Source organism: Xiphias gladius, chromosome 17, assembly GCF_016859285.1.
Source record: "Xiphias gladius isolate SHS-SW01 ecotype Sanya breed wild chromosome 17, ASM1685928v1, whole genome shotgun sequence".
Taxonomy (NCBI): domain Eukaryota; kingdom Metazoa; phylum Chordata; class Actinopteri; order Istiophoriformes; family Xiphiidae; genus Xiphias; species Xiphias gladius.
In genome coordinates, this window is record NC_053416.1 from 24,782,978 (window position 1) to 24,795,129 (window position 12,152).

Below are 12,152 nucleotides of genomic sequence, written 5' to 3' on the forward strand. Positions count from 1 at the left end.
AAGACAGAGAGACCCCACAGCAAGCTGAAGAGCTGAAGGAGGCTGCAGTGAAGCTCTGGGAGAGCATCACCAGGGAAGATACAAAGTGACTTCTGATGTCTATGGGTCCAAGACCTCAGGAAGTCTTTGACTGCAAAGGACTTTATTTCCCACATAGATCTTTCTTTATTGAAGTAATACTGCTCGAATTAAAGCTGAGACTTGGCACTTTTGACCTTTTGTATCCATGATTTTATTTCAAATTGAATGTGCAGAAGTTTAGAGCCTGAAAAGCAAAAGCTGTCCAAATACTTACGGTCTGGACTCTAACTGTTCGTTGCAGCCATATAAAAGGACACCAAAGGTGGTAACCTCTTAACTTGTTCCCAGTGCAGTTTCACTTAATTCTGGACTTCTTCAGTAACAGGTGTCACTGTCCTAAACCACGTTACTCAAGTCTCAGAAAGATGAAATGAAAAGGAAGTTTGCATTAGAAAGGAGTGAAATAATCCCACACCGCTTGCATCTGTGTGGACTTGTTAAAAGTAACATTCTGTAATTAAATATTCAAACACATTAATTGCACAAATGAAGAGTACATGAGATATACACCCAACAAAAAGAGGTTTAAGTCAGACCCACTTTAATTATCTGCATACTACTGTACATTAGTTACAGCACTTCACCTCAAGGCCTAGTCTGGTTTAATATGAACCCTTCCCTTTTTTACTATCACCTACATTCAGGATAAAACCACAAAGCAGAGTGTTTCTGTTTTGAATGGTGAATGTGATATCCACCTAGTGCCTGTCATCACAACTAAATTTAACTCTTCGGGAATACACACCCCTGAGAAAACACTGCACTTTCAAATAAGGGAAATACTTCAGTCTGAAGCATTGAGACTTTCACATGCAAACAAAATGAACTGTTTTGCTTAATGTGATGTTGCGTGAGCTGTATAATCTTCTGTCTTAGCTGGAACATCTTTCTCCTCAGTGTCTTGACCTTTTGCTGACTCCAGCCCAGAGCCAGCTGTCAGTGCTGACACCCTCTGGGTAAGCCGCTCCAGGACCAAATCAGCAGTGCTGGTAAGACTATGCTGAAAAGACAGAGAGGAGTAAAATAAGACAACATCAAATGAGACACCCAGTATGTAACAGAGATTTGAGGAAGTGTATTGGATTCATTCATAAAAAAGAAATATCGGTTCTTTTTGCAGCAGTTGTCTTGTGTTGTGCTATGCTGCTTTTGAATGCATGGGAGTGACAAAGCTGAAAAGGTGCATGAAGTGAGATCTCTATTGTTCAATGGTAGATCACGGTGATCATTTTTTAACCATTTTTCTCTGGAGTTTGTTAGGGTTGTTGGCCAATTTCAGCTGCTCAGTGATAATGAATGTCACTACAAGATGCATCAAATAGGGGCTGAAAAACCTCATTTTAATGGAGAAAACGAAATGAAAATTAACATTTTTTGTTTTTGTCAATTACACAACACAGATCAAGGGAACAGAGGAGACAGGACAGGAAAATGCCTTTAAAATCAGTTCAATCAATGTTGCTACCATTTCTGCTGGTGGCCAGTAGAGGTCAGCAACTATTTGATACATGTTTCGATGCACTTCTCCATTAGAAATAATATCTTTTCTCGGCTCAAGGTTAAGTCTTCGTGCTTACTTGGGAAGCAGATGAGCTATCCGTTATGCTGAAATGCAGGACAACAGCAGAGGCACTGACCCTGAGAGGAAGCTACAGTGTAGCTCTGATTGGCATCATGGATCTCTGTAACACAGCTTTCTGCTACACACCTGTAAGATGTGCAGTCCCTTTAGTGTGAGGACAGCCAGCTCTCTCAAACCATCCCCAGTCAAGTCTAAGTAGATGATGGACAGCAAAGGACTCTTGAAGCTCCGTCTCCACTGCAGCTGAAACTGTCCTCTCCCTTCTGGACGGAATTTGTAACATAGAAGTTCCTGTGTGACAGACAGGTAGACAACACTGTTACCATTAAGACTTTGCCACATCAGTCAGCCATTCTTATCAGATGCCTGAAAAGTGACAATAAACATATCTATTCTGTCCCGTTCCACCATTTTTAATTCCTCTGGACCTACTGCTTATGTCATTTTACTACAGGGTTAAGGCTTCTTATTGTCAACAAACCCCATGAGACCCAAACCAACAATGGATGTAACCTCCTAACAAGTATCGTGTGTGTGTGTGTATCCAAAGTCTGATATATCCTATTCCACTGTGCCACAGAGCTCCATTGTTTTCCAAAGACTATTAAATACACACCAATGAGGGTGTCATGTTACTTCATAATGATGAACATAGGCATCCTAGTTTATTTTGACTTTATCCCACATACAAATACACTGTTCTGCTGCCGGAAATACTGACTAGTGTAACAAAATGGTATTAGTCCCCAGCAAATGCAGTATTTCTCCCTGTATGAGTAACATTTCTTAAAAGCTACGATGACCAGCTGTTTTAGAAAATGGCCGAGCCTTTTTTTTACTGAAAAAAAAGAAATTTATGTGTCCATTACGAACCAGTGGGCTTGAACCTGAGAGCCACAGAGACCCTAGCAAAGTCAGAAAGTACTGAGAGAGAGTTGGACCTATACATTGTTGGGTTTGGTCTTGGAATGAGTTTTAATGACATTAAAATATAGAATATCACCACCTTTATCCATTATGGTACTACTAATAAGGTCCATTAGTAAAGGGACACTCTGACCTGTCCATATGTTCCCAACAGCACCTCCTTCTGCCCGTCAAAATCCAGGTCAATGACTAGAGCACAAAGCACTGCGTCCCACTGGTCACTTTCCGAGAGGCACATAGAGCGAGACAAACCAAACTCCTGGACATCTCTGAGAGAGCACAGACCCACAAACCACTAAACACTAAATTCGCTTATAAACAACAAAGGAAAACTCTAAGTTAAACTGTACAAATGAAAGTGATTATTCCACTAAAACCTTTGTAAGGCTATCTGGTTCTGACCTGTAGACAACTGCCATCTCAATGGTACTGGTTACCAGAAGGTTGTAGCCTTCCATTTCCACACCTGAAAAAGAAAAAAAGCGACAGTCTTGAGGTACACTGCAGATTCAAAAAGAGCAAAATGAAGAAGAGACCAATTACCACAGACCAGTAACATACTTGTCTCTCCGCTGGTCTGGTTGGGCTCGGTTTGACAGCTAAGAGGGAATAGCAGCACGGTAGAGATTGGACTGTCGAACTGGACCCGCCAGCTCTGCAAAACCTCTGATAAAAAACACGCAACATCCTTAAAACACACTGAAGAATAGTCATAGAGTATAATAATGATTGCTGCGTCTTGTATTCATTTACTATTATACAGAACCAAGATGGACAAAAAAGGCAAGTAATCATAATAGATATAATCTTTAAAGCTCCCGTCAGAGAACCATTTAGGACCAGTTTTCATACTCAGATTTAATAACAACAAAATAAAATCTTTGCTGTCAACATTTACACCGATCAGCCACAACATTAAAACCACCTGCCTAATATTGTGTAGGTCCTCCTCGTGCCACAAAAAAAAGTTCTGACCCGTTGACTCCACGAGACCTCTGAAGGCATCCTGTGGTATCTAGCATCAAGACGTTACCATCAGATCCTTTAAGTCCTGTAAGCTATGAGGACTTGTTTCTCCAGCACATCCCACAGATGCGTGATCTGATTGAGATCTGGGGAATTTGAAGGCCAAGTCAACATCTTGAACTCTTTGTCATGTTCCTCAAACCATTCCTGAACAATTTTTGCAGCGTGGCAGGACACATTATCGTGCTGAAAGAGGCCACTGCCTTAAGGGAACACCATTGCCACGAGGGGGGGGGGGGTACGTGTCAAAGAAACATCCACATGAATGCCAGGACACAAGGTTTCCCAGCAGAACATTGGCCAGGGCATCACCCTGCCTCTGACGGCTTGCCTTCTTCCCATAATGCCTCCTGGTGCCATTCCCCAGGTAAATGACACACACGCACCCAGCCATTCACATGATGTAAAACGTGATTCATCAAACCAAGCAACCTTCTTCCATTTTTCCATAGTCCAGTTCTGATGCTCACGTGCCCATTGTAGACGCTTTCGACAGTGGACAGGGTCAGCATGGGGCCAGCATCACTCCCCACGCGCATCAATGAGCCTTGGGCGCCCATGACCCTGTGGCTGGCTCACCGGTCATCCTTCCTTGAAACATGTTTACTGACCACTGCATACCAGGAACGTCCCACAAGACCTGCCGTTTTGGAGATGCTGTGACCCAGTAATCTAGCCATCACAGTTTGGCCCCTGTCAAAGTTGCTCAGATCCTTCGCTTGCCCATTTTTCCTGCTTCCAACACATCAGCATCAGGAAATGACTGTCCACTTGCTGTCTAATGCATCCCGCCCCATGACAGGTGCCATTGCAGTGAGATGATTAATGTTATTCACTTCACCTGTCAGTGGTTTTACAGTTGTGGCTGACGGGTTTATTTCTCGACACTATCCACTAGTGTACATATACATATTAGTGTACATATGTGGTCCGCATGTGAGCTTAATGGAATGAATGCAGTTCTGTGATACACATTAACCCTAACCATAATATCACATGTACTGTCATTAAGAATTTACTCAACACCTAATATTTTTAAAGGCCCTGCTCACCCACGATACACCCACACGGGTGATTCTAATTATTGCGGCTGATTAGACCTCAGCTGCAGTTGTGTGCCTGACTTGTACACTATTTTCTACTAGAGATCCCGCTATGCAATTGGTCAAATTTTATGGAGGCTGTGTATGACATCAACCCTCATTCCCTCATCACTACTCCCTATAGAGTATAATCAGTCCTTTACTCTAGAGTGTGCAGTTAATAACTGGGATTTTGGACACTTATTAATCATTGCCATGCTGCATTCACGTTATATGTTTTAAACGGTAATTACAGGTAGCTGAATGGGAAAAAAAAACATTCACGTCAGCCTGAGACTTGTGATTCCGAGTCGGAGATATCAGGAGTGTCTGACGCTGACGGTATCTCCCACCCGGGGAAAAGAACTACACACACCACTGGCAGTTACATCCAAATAAAATCCAATGCTACAACTAATACAACAATAGCTCATTTAATAGCAGCTATACACTGATCGTTTTTATCTGGTTTCACTCGGTAGCCAACTGCTACAAATAGGTAACACAACCGAGGGAGCTACTTTACGCTGTACATCTGGTGTGACAACAAGGTTAGCACGAGGGCTAACCACCTTGAAATAATGTGTGAGCACTGGGGAGTCAGAATTAGGGGTACTTTTTCCTGTTCTTCCCGTTCTGCCGACATCACATGAATGTAGCATCATTTTGCATCATCAGGACAGGTGCGTTGCACTGTGGGATTGTTAACAGAAAGTACATGTACATGCCATGGACACTACTGTTTTTTTTTTTTCACCGTGGGAATTTTTGAGGGCACAATACAGTGCATCAATTTCCAATTCTGAGTGTTATATAGTAAACAGGGAGTGATTTGGGAGCTTGAATGTCTGTTATATCAAGAGCAGTCTTTTTCACTAACACATTTCGGCATGTCGCGGCAGGAAAGGCACAGGTGTGATTAATAAAAATGGGTCCTGGTATTGTTCATGCTGGCTCATTGTCACACTGTCATGGCTTACTGGGACATTTGAATAGAACAGAGCTGTCATTATTTTGTATTAGATTAGCAACATCTGTGCTTTTCCTACGATGACAAGTCAAAATATCTGCTGTGAAAACAGTCCATAGTGAATGAGTGAAAAAGGGAGGGATTTTTGATACCACACTCGAATAATGCCAGCAGAAAGGGAAGAACAGGAAAACCTCTTGGTATTATGACTCGGGAGTGTTTATGAATTACTTCATGATGGCTACCCCCACTGCTAACCTTGTAGTCACATATTTTATCTTAAAAGCCTAAATTATTACTGTTGCTATGTTTTGTATTGGTAGCAGTGCATTTACAAGTGAAACCAGGGACAAAAAAACAGTGTATAGCTCCTTTTAAATGACCAGAATCAATTGTATTAGTGTTAATATCGGATTTCATTTAGACGTAACCGAGAGCGATGGAGGCTTTGCCGCTATTTCAACACAGATTTGTTGGCAATTCTTATATACCAGGTGGAAGATACAGTAACTGTCCGAAATGACTGAAATTATTAATTGTATACGGATGTTTTTTGTTGCACCAGTTAGGGAAGGACAAATTACACCTTTATCATCGTTATATGCGTATGAATCCTGTGACCTCACATAATTCCAAAGATAGCTCTGCACCTCTTCAAGCTGAGCAGAGGTCTAATCAGCCAGACCTTTTTGGGCACGCATAGCCTTTAAGGTGTTCCCATACTGGACTTTCAACAAAACATAAATAATGTATGTCGACACAGGAGCCTGGTCAAAGGCACAGAAATGTGACAGAGAATAATGGTTCCTTTAAATCTCAGAGAACCATTATTCTGTGTTTGTTACGCTCACCTGGCCCAGTCTGGTTTACCAGAGCCAGTCCAACACAGCCGTTCTGGCAGCCGAATGCTGAGATTCGCCGGCTGCCAGCTAAACTCAACATATCCAACCATAGCACACTGCATGGAGGGAGGAGAAAAACAGCATGGAAGGGTTAGGAATCATACATACAGTCAGTTGCATAAATGATTGTTGCCTGGCCATGTATTTCTGCCAAAATGACAAAAAAATATTTGCTCATAATGAGAAGTGCTTCTTTAAACGAGAGTTTACACATTATAACCAGATATTTTTCATTGTATTATGACATACTTTTGTAGTTATTACATACAAAATTATTCAATTTTATCGAAAAAACTTTTCTTGTTAAAACAACATATGACTTTATCTTGTTATGTCACAAGTTTTTTGTCATTTTATCATAAACTAGGGTTGTATGGCGTTATAAATGAAAGATACGGTCAATACCTTAAAAAAAAGTTCCATCAATCGTGTAAGATGATTTATCATGTCACTGCAGAAAATCATACAGTATAACATGGTCGGTTATAAACAATCGGGCTACAACTCGGTACCAGTGCATACAGCGTCGGCTACCAGACCACAGATGTTACCTGCGCAAGAATGGACATATCCCACCCTCCTGCCACTCCCCCTGACAGCATGACGAATGGTGGTTCACTTAAATGCGCATTCAGTTCAACAGCCTCTCTCTCATCAGCATGAAGGTTTATTATTCCACCATCTTACTATGAGCAGCACAGACGGCTACTCTTCCTGACGCTATATAGGCTATTTATGTTTCAGTATATGTAGAAAATGCGGTAAAGCATCCAATGCCAGGTACCCTGTATCACCTGAAACACCACTGTTGATGCTGGTGATTTCCCACTTCCACTGTCTTTACTCTCTATGTATCGTTTCATTGCCTAATTGAGAATATTGCCAACTTATTTCTCTTTTCTTTGTCTGTTGCATTTTCTATTGCTGCTGACCTCTTTTGTTACTTTTATTTCTCTATTTGTAACACCATTGTTGCTGTTTTTAAAATGAAAGTAAAAGAACATTTCCTGGGTCAGATTAAAGTAAAGTTTCTGATTGTCTCAATCCCCTAAACCCTCACCACACACCACCAGACAAACAGCCACAAACACGGCAAACAGCGCTGAAGTGCACACAGACTAACTTGCTGGGCAGTTGTTGTAGTTCAGGGAAGAGTCTCTCCACTGGCTGTTCTTCAAACTGGTGGAGGGAGGCATTCTGTTGGAAACAGGTGATTCAGGCTGAATGATGTGCTGACGTTCGCATGAGGCATCAAAGTGGACGTCTCCTACAATCATCTCTGTTAATGCATGAACTATGAATCTTGTTGGTGTCAACTGCTGTTTCTGTGGTCAAGTATGACAGTGAAACTCTACTTACTGGAGAAGGAGTCCTTAAGTTGAATGTCTACATTTCCATAACAACTGGGTAAAGTCTGTCTACAGAACAAAATCATGTGATGTGATCAAAAGCTCCAGAACAACTTCTAAACTGAGGTTTGATTTTTTTTTTTTCCACAAACGAATCTTGTATTTTTACTTTAGAAACTTTGATTGAAAGTCTTTGCACACACTTAGGTAAGACAATACTAATGTACTGGTCTTTTGGTACGTTTAATTGTAAAATGCCAAAGAAATCTTCGGATTAATGATAGTCTCTAGACTTTTTTATGTTTCAATTTCCATTCCATATCTTTACATAAAAAACAGAGGACAATTTGATTTTGAAAACCAAACATTTTTCTAAATAAATGTAATCAAAGGACATAATTAAAATGTTATAATATAATGAAGTATAATTAAGTGAGTTATTTAAATGAATTAAATTATTATACTTCTGAAAAGAGGTAGTGAAGGTGTTAAAAAATAAACGTTTTGATCAAAATCTCATCTCTCACACACACACACACACACACACACACACACACACACACACACACACACACACACACACACACACACACACACACACACACACACACACACACACACACAGAAAAGTTCATCCAGTCTCTGAGCTGACCTCCTTGTACAGGTGGATCCTCTGGTCGTGGCCGCTGAGCAGAAACACCGTCTCACTGCCACCATCATCACACTGCACTCTGGCGGAAAGAGAAAAGGTTGCTTACATTTATTATCCAGACACAGACAGACACACTCTGTCATGTTTTTCGGTCAGACGCTGTCTGGAAACTGCCGACAGACGTGACATGACATGAGTCTAGTACTCATTCATGAATAATTACAAAACATCTCATTAAAATGTTACAGTTCAGTCAGAGGAATTATTATGAGCCATTCATGCCACACCATCAGATCAGGAGCAGAGCAAATCATATAAGATGAAACAGTGAAACCAGTAGAGACGCTGGGCAATAACAGTAGTACCGACTTCTAGAAACAGATCCAGATCAGTATTTTAACCGAGGTGAGATAAAATTATTGATTCTCAGTGGGAAATTAATGAATTGCAACAATACATATAATGAACCAGTAAGGTAAAAGTTAAACAGAGTATAAGAAATGAAAATAAAACAGTCATCAGCTATTAAAAGCAGTGTGTTTTATAGGATTCAAGCCACAGTTGACGTGTAACTTGCTAAGTCGCTAAAACTGGAATGTAGCTGTTCTTCAATCGTGTGTTGGTGAGTTTTTTTTTTAAATCTGTTATAATCAATAAACAATAATCACAACGTGCTGTAGATACTGATGTAGAGAAAAAAGAAAAGGCTTGATGCAGGTGTTATTGGAGCACATTGAACTTCTTATTTATGTTGTATCACTGAGTCTTTAAAATTTCTTATTCACAAAGTCACCGCATGATATTCAATTGGAAATTTTACTTATTATCGACATTATTTCAAACTATTTATGTGCCATAGAGTTCATGTTTTATAACCATGGTGGAATACTGACTGGACTGTAAATATTTCCTATATTTCCAGTAGAACTATACAAAGAGGCTATACAAAATCTGTTTACTGGTTTGTAATAATGTCACTATTCTCTGTTGTACTTTCACTGTAATGTCAGTCAAGTATTTTGTCCTTTCTGGGATGTTGTCGGAACAGTTATCTTTGTGAGACTGAAAAGCCAGGGTTAACAACAAAGTCAGCAGTGAAATGCTTCTGCACACAGCAAACTTACTCTGTGTGGTACAGTTGGAAGGGCGTGAACTGCAGCTCCAGATTCAGACAACTTTCTGTTCAGAGAGACACAGTAACATCAGCATGGAAACCACCCATTGGAGTGAGGACCACACACATCCGGACACTGCTTCACTCACGCGCAATAGACTCCAGGTTGAACTCTGAGCCGGGCTCATAGTCACAGTAGATATTCAGGAATGGAGTGGCTTTGTCACCAGAGTCCTGCAGAAGATCAGTCATATGAACAAGGCTGCTATCATTGTTGAAAGTATTAACAACACTTACAGTAAACCATGCAAATGCTATGACTGCTGGATGTTAACATGAAAATACCTTTATAAATGTGATGCCCACCACCAGGCCTCTGTTGGGTGGAGACTTGTTGAAGGCATCAATTGATACAATTTCTGCGTCAACTAGATCAAGAAGGCAGGATCAAATCTTTGCAGCATCAATCAACATACATGGAACACATTTCAGGACAAAATTGACTCTGAATTACACAAACTGCATGACTAAAAGAAAATGTGATTAGCTCACTTCATACTTCAAACAGTTTAAAAGTGATGATTACACTGTCACTTGTTGGTTTAGTAGTGTATGTATTTAGCAGTAAATACATTTTCATTGAAATTTGCACTTTTTCATACTACAACCTTAAAAGACTTCTGAGGAATGATAACTGTTGTTGATAATTAACATAACAGTGGACAAAGGCAAAACTATATTCCACTGCTGAACATATAATTAATAAATGAATGAGAGGGAAATTTTAATTGGTGAGCTTCCCATTCGCATTTCGTCATGTAGAATATGTTGTATTTTAGCATGGCTACCCCGGTTTAGGGGTAGAGAGGAGGATGGGAGCTCAGGACAGGAGCTGTCACTGTTCAGCACATCTGGAACCAGACATTACATTATCTGTCCTTCCCGCAGCAGAGGAAGGAGCCCCACCGCAACAGAAGCAGGGGCACATGAACACGGGTTCTGATGGATGGCCTCCGTTATTTTCTTTCTCTTGTTTCATTTTGGTTTATAATGACAGGAACTGACAGGGTCTTGCCACAGTATGAATTCTAAATTAAGCTCTATCAGAGGAGAAAACAACAACTGTATTGATCACTTAGTTTTGATTATAGTGTGGCCTACAGTACAGCTGTATACTATACACAGGTATGTAGCCAAAATCTTTAGCCCTGATGAAACACATTGTCATTCACTATTAATTTTAATTGTATGTACTTATGGGAATTTTGAAATTGTGATTACTTACTTATTTTTCTTGTTTATTTGTGGTTCTTTCACTTACATTTAGTACGTTTGTTATGTGTATGTATAGTGAAGAACTATTTAGATCCATCACTTGCACTGTGTATGAAGATAATATGTATAGGGTGCAACACTTCTGTGATATGATTACACACTAAACCAGACCAGTAGGAGATATTCCACGGGCCCATGTTCCATTTTAATCTATTTTACAAACAAATAAAAACTGTTTAAAAAAACAAAAACAAAAAAAAAAACCCAACAGTGCAGGGACAATAGGCCTACATGTGCTGCAGTCCACAATGAGTGTCTAGAGAGCTTATCCGGTTGTTATGAGAAGCTTTTGTGGAACTCCATGTTCTTATTGTCCTTTCAGTAGACCTTCCTGTCCTCAGGTTTGCCAGTGACTACCTGGTATGTAGGTGAACTGAACTTCCTTGGCCACGGGTCGGATTTTCTGCTGCAGCTCCTGGTACCTGAAACACACCACCTTCCCCTTGAGAGTGGCCGCCAACAGCTCCTGCTCCCCGGCCTGACACAGCCCGTAGATGTTGCTCTGCGACGGGAAGCGGCTGACACTGTCCTCCACGAAGGGGTACGACTCGCAGAGCATCCTGCAAGTTTAGCGTGGGAGCACTAGTTGTACCTGAAATGTCAAGAATGGCAAGCGCTCATGGTCGCTTCGTGACAGTCTGCCCCCCGACGCGGCTCGCGAGTGCGCCAAGCTAGCGCGACAGAGAAACGGAACTTCCGGCCGTTCCTTTCAAAATACAGCTGACGCGCGACAAACGCCCGGTGTACTGTTCTATAAGGGCTCATTCAGTAATAACGACTATTTTATTTTGAAGACAAAAATGTCATATCTCCGGCATTTTTTCTGGCTGGTCCTAAATAACTTGATATCCATGAACTAGCCACAGAGGGAGCAAAACATCCGGGTTTGAGGGGCGCTGCCTTCAGGGTCGACGGATATGCTGCATTCAGTGGTTTTAAACGATCTAACGAGGTGAAACATAAGGCTTTAAATGGGCAAGAAGCGCGTTCAGGTCAAGGATTTCATCTCTTATTTCATCCTGACCCTGTCGAACCTTCTCCAAATAAAGAACATTATATCGACAGAGATGAAAAAGAATGACATAGCCTACTACAGCAAGCTGTTTAGATACAAGTCAAACATACACGCAGA

The 12,152-nt window shown here is 40.9% G+C and overlaps 1 protein-coding gene across 1 annotated transcript; it reads right to left on the reverse strand.

Moving 5' to 3' along the window:
* Positions 1 to 605: 605 nt before the first annotated feature.
* On the reverse strand, positions 606 to 11,823 carry kptn (kaptin (actin binding protein)). Its single transcript, XM_040151257.1, has 12 exons — positions 11,378 to 11,823; positions 10,031 to 10,113; positions 9,835 to 9,919; positions 9,696 to 9,750; positions 8,572 to 8,650; positions 7,694 to 7,767; positions 6,520 to 6,626; positions 3,152 to 3,256; positions 2,993 to 3,056; positions 2,724 to 2,859; positions 1,790 to 1,954; positions 606 to 1,081 (listed from the first exon to the last, which is right to left on the reverse strand). Exons 1-12 carry the CDS (start codon positions 11,577 to 11,579, stop codon positions 917 to 919), a joined length of 1,320 nt encoding a protein of 439 aa, XP_040007191.1. The 5' UTR covers positions 11,580 to 11,823; the 3' UTR covers positions 606 to 916.
* Positions 11,824 to 12,152: the final 329 nt, after the last annotated feature.

What these genes read in the sequence shown, in the direction of transcription:
- kptn (XM_040151257.1), bottom strand. Translation starts at nt 11,579, where the DNA reads ATGCTCTGCGAGTCGTACCCCTTCGTGGAGGACAGTGTCAGCCGCTTC. An exon ending in CCAGACCAGCGGAGAGACAA is followed by an intron (nt 3,057 to 3,151) that starts GTATGTTACTGG and finishes TTTCTTTTTCAG; the next exon opens with GTGTGGAAATGGAAGGCTAC. An exon ending in GAGATGGCAGTTGTCTACAG is followed by an intron (nt 2,860 to 2,992) that starts GTCAGAACCAGA and finishes GTGCTCTCTCAG; the next exon opens with AGATGTCCAGGAGTTTGGTT.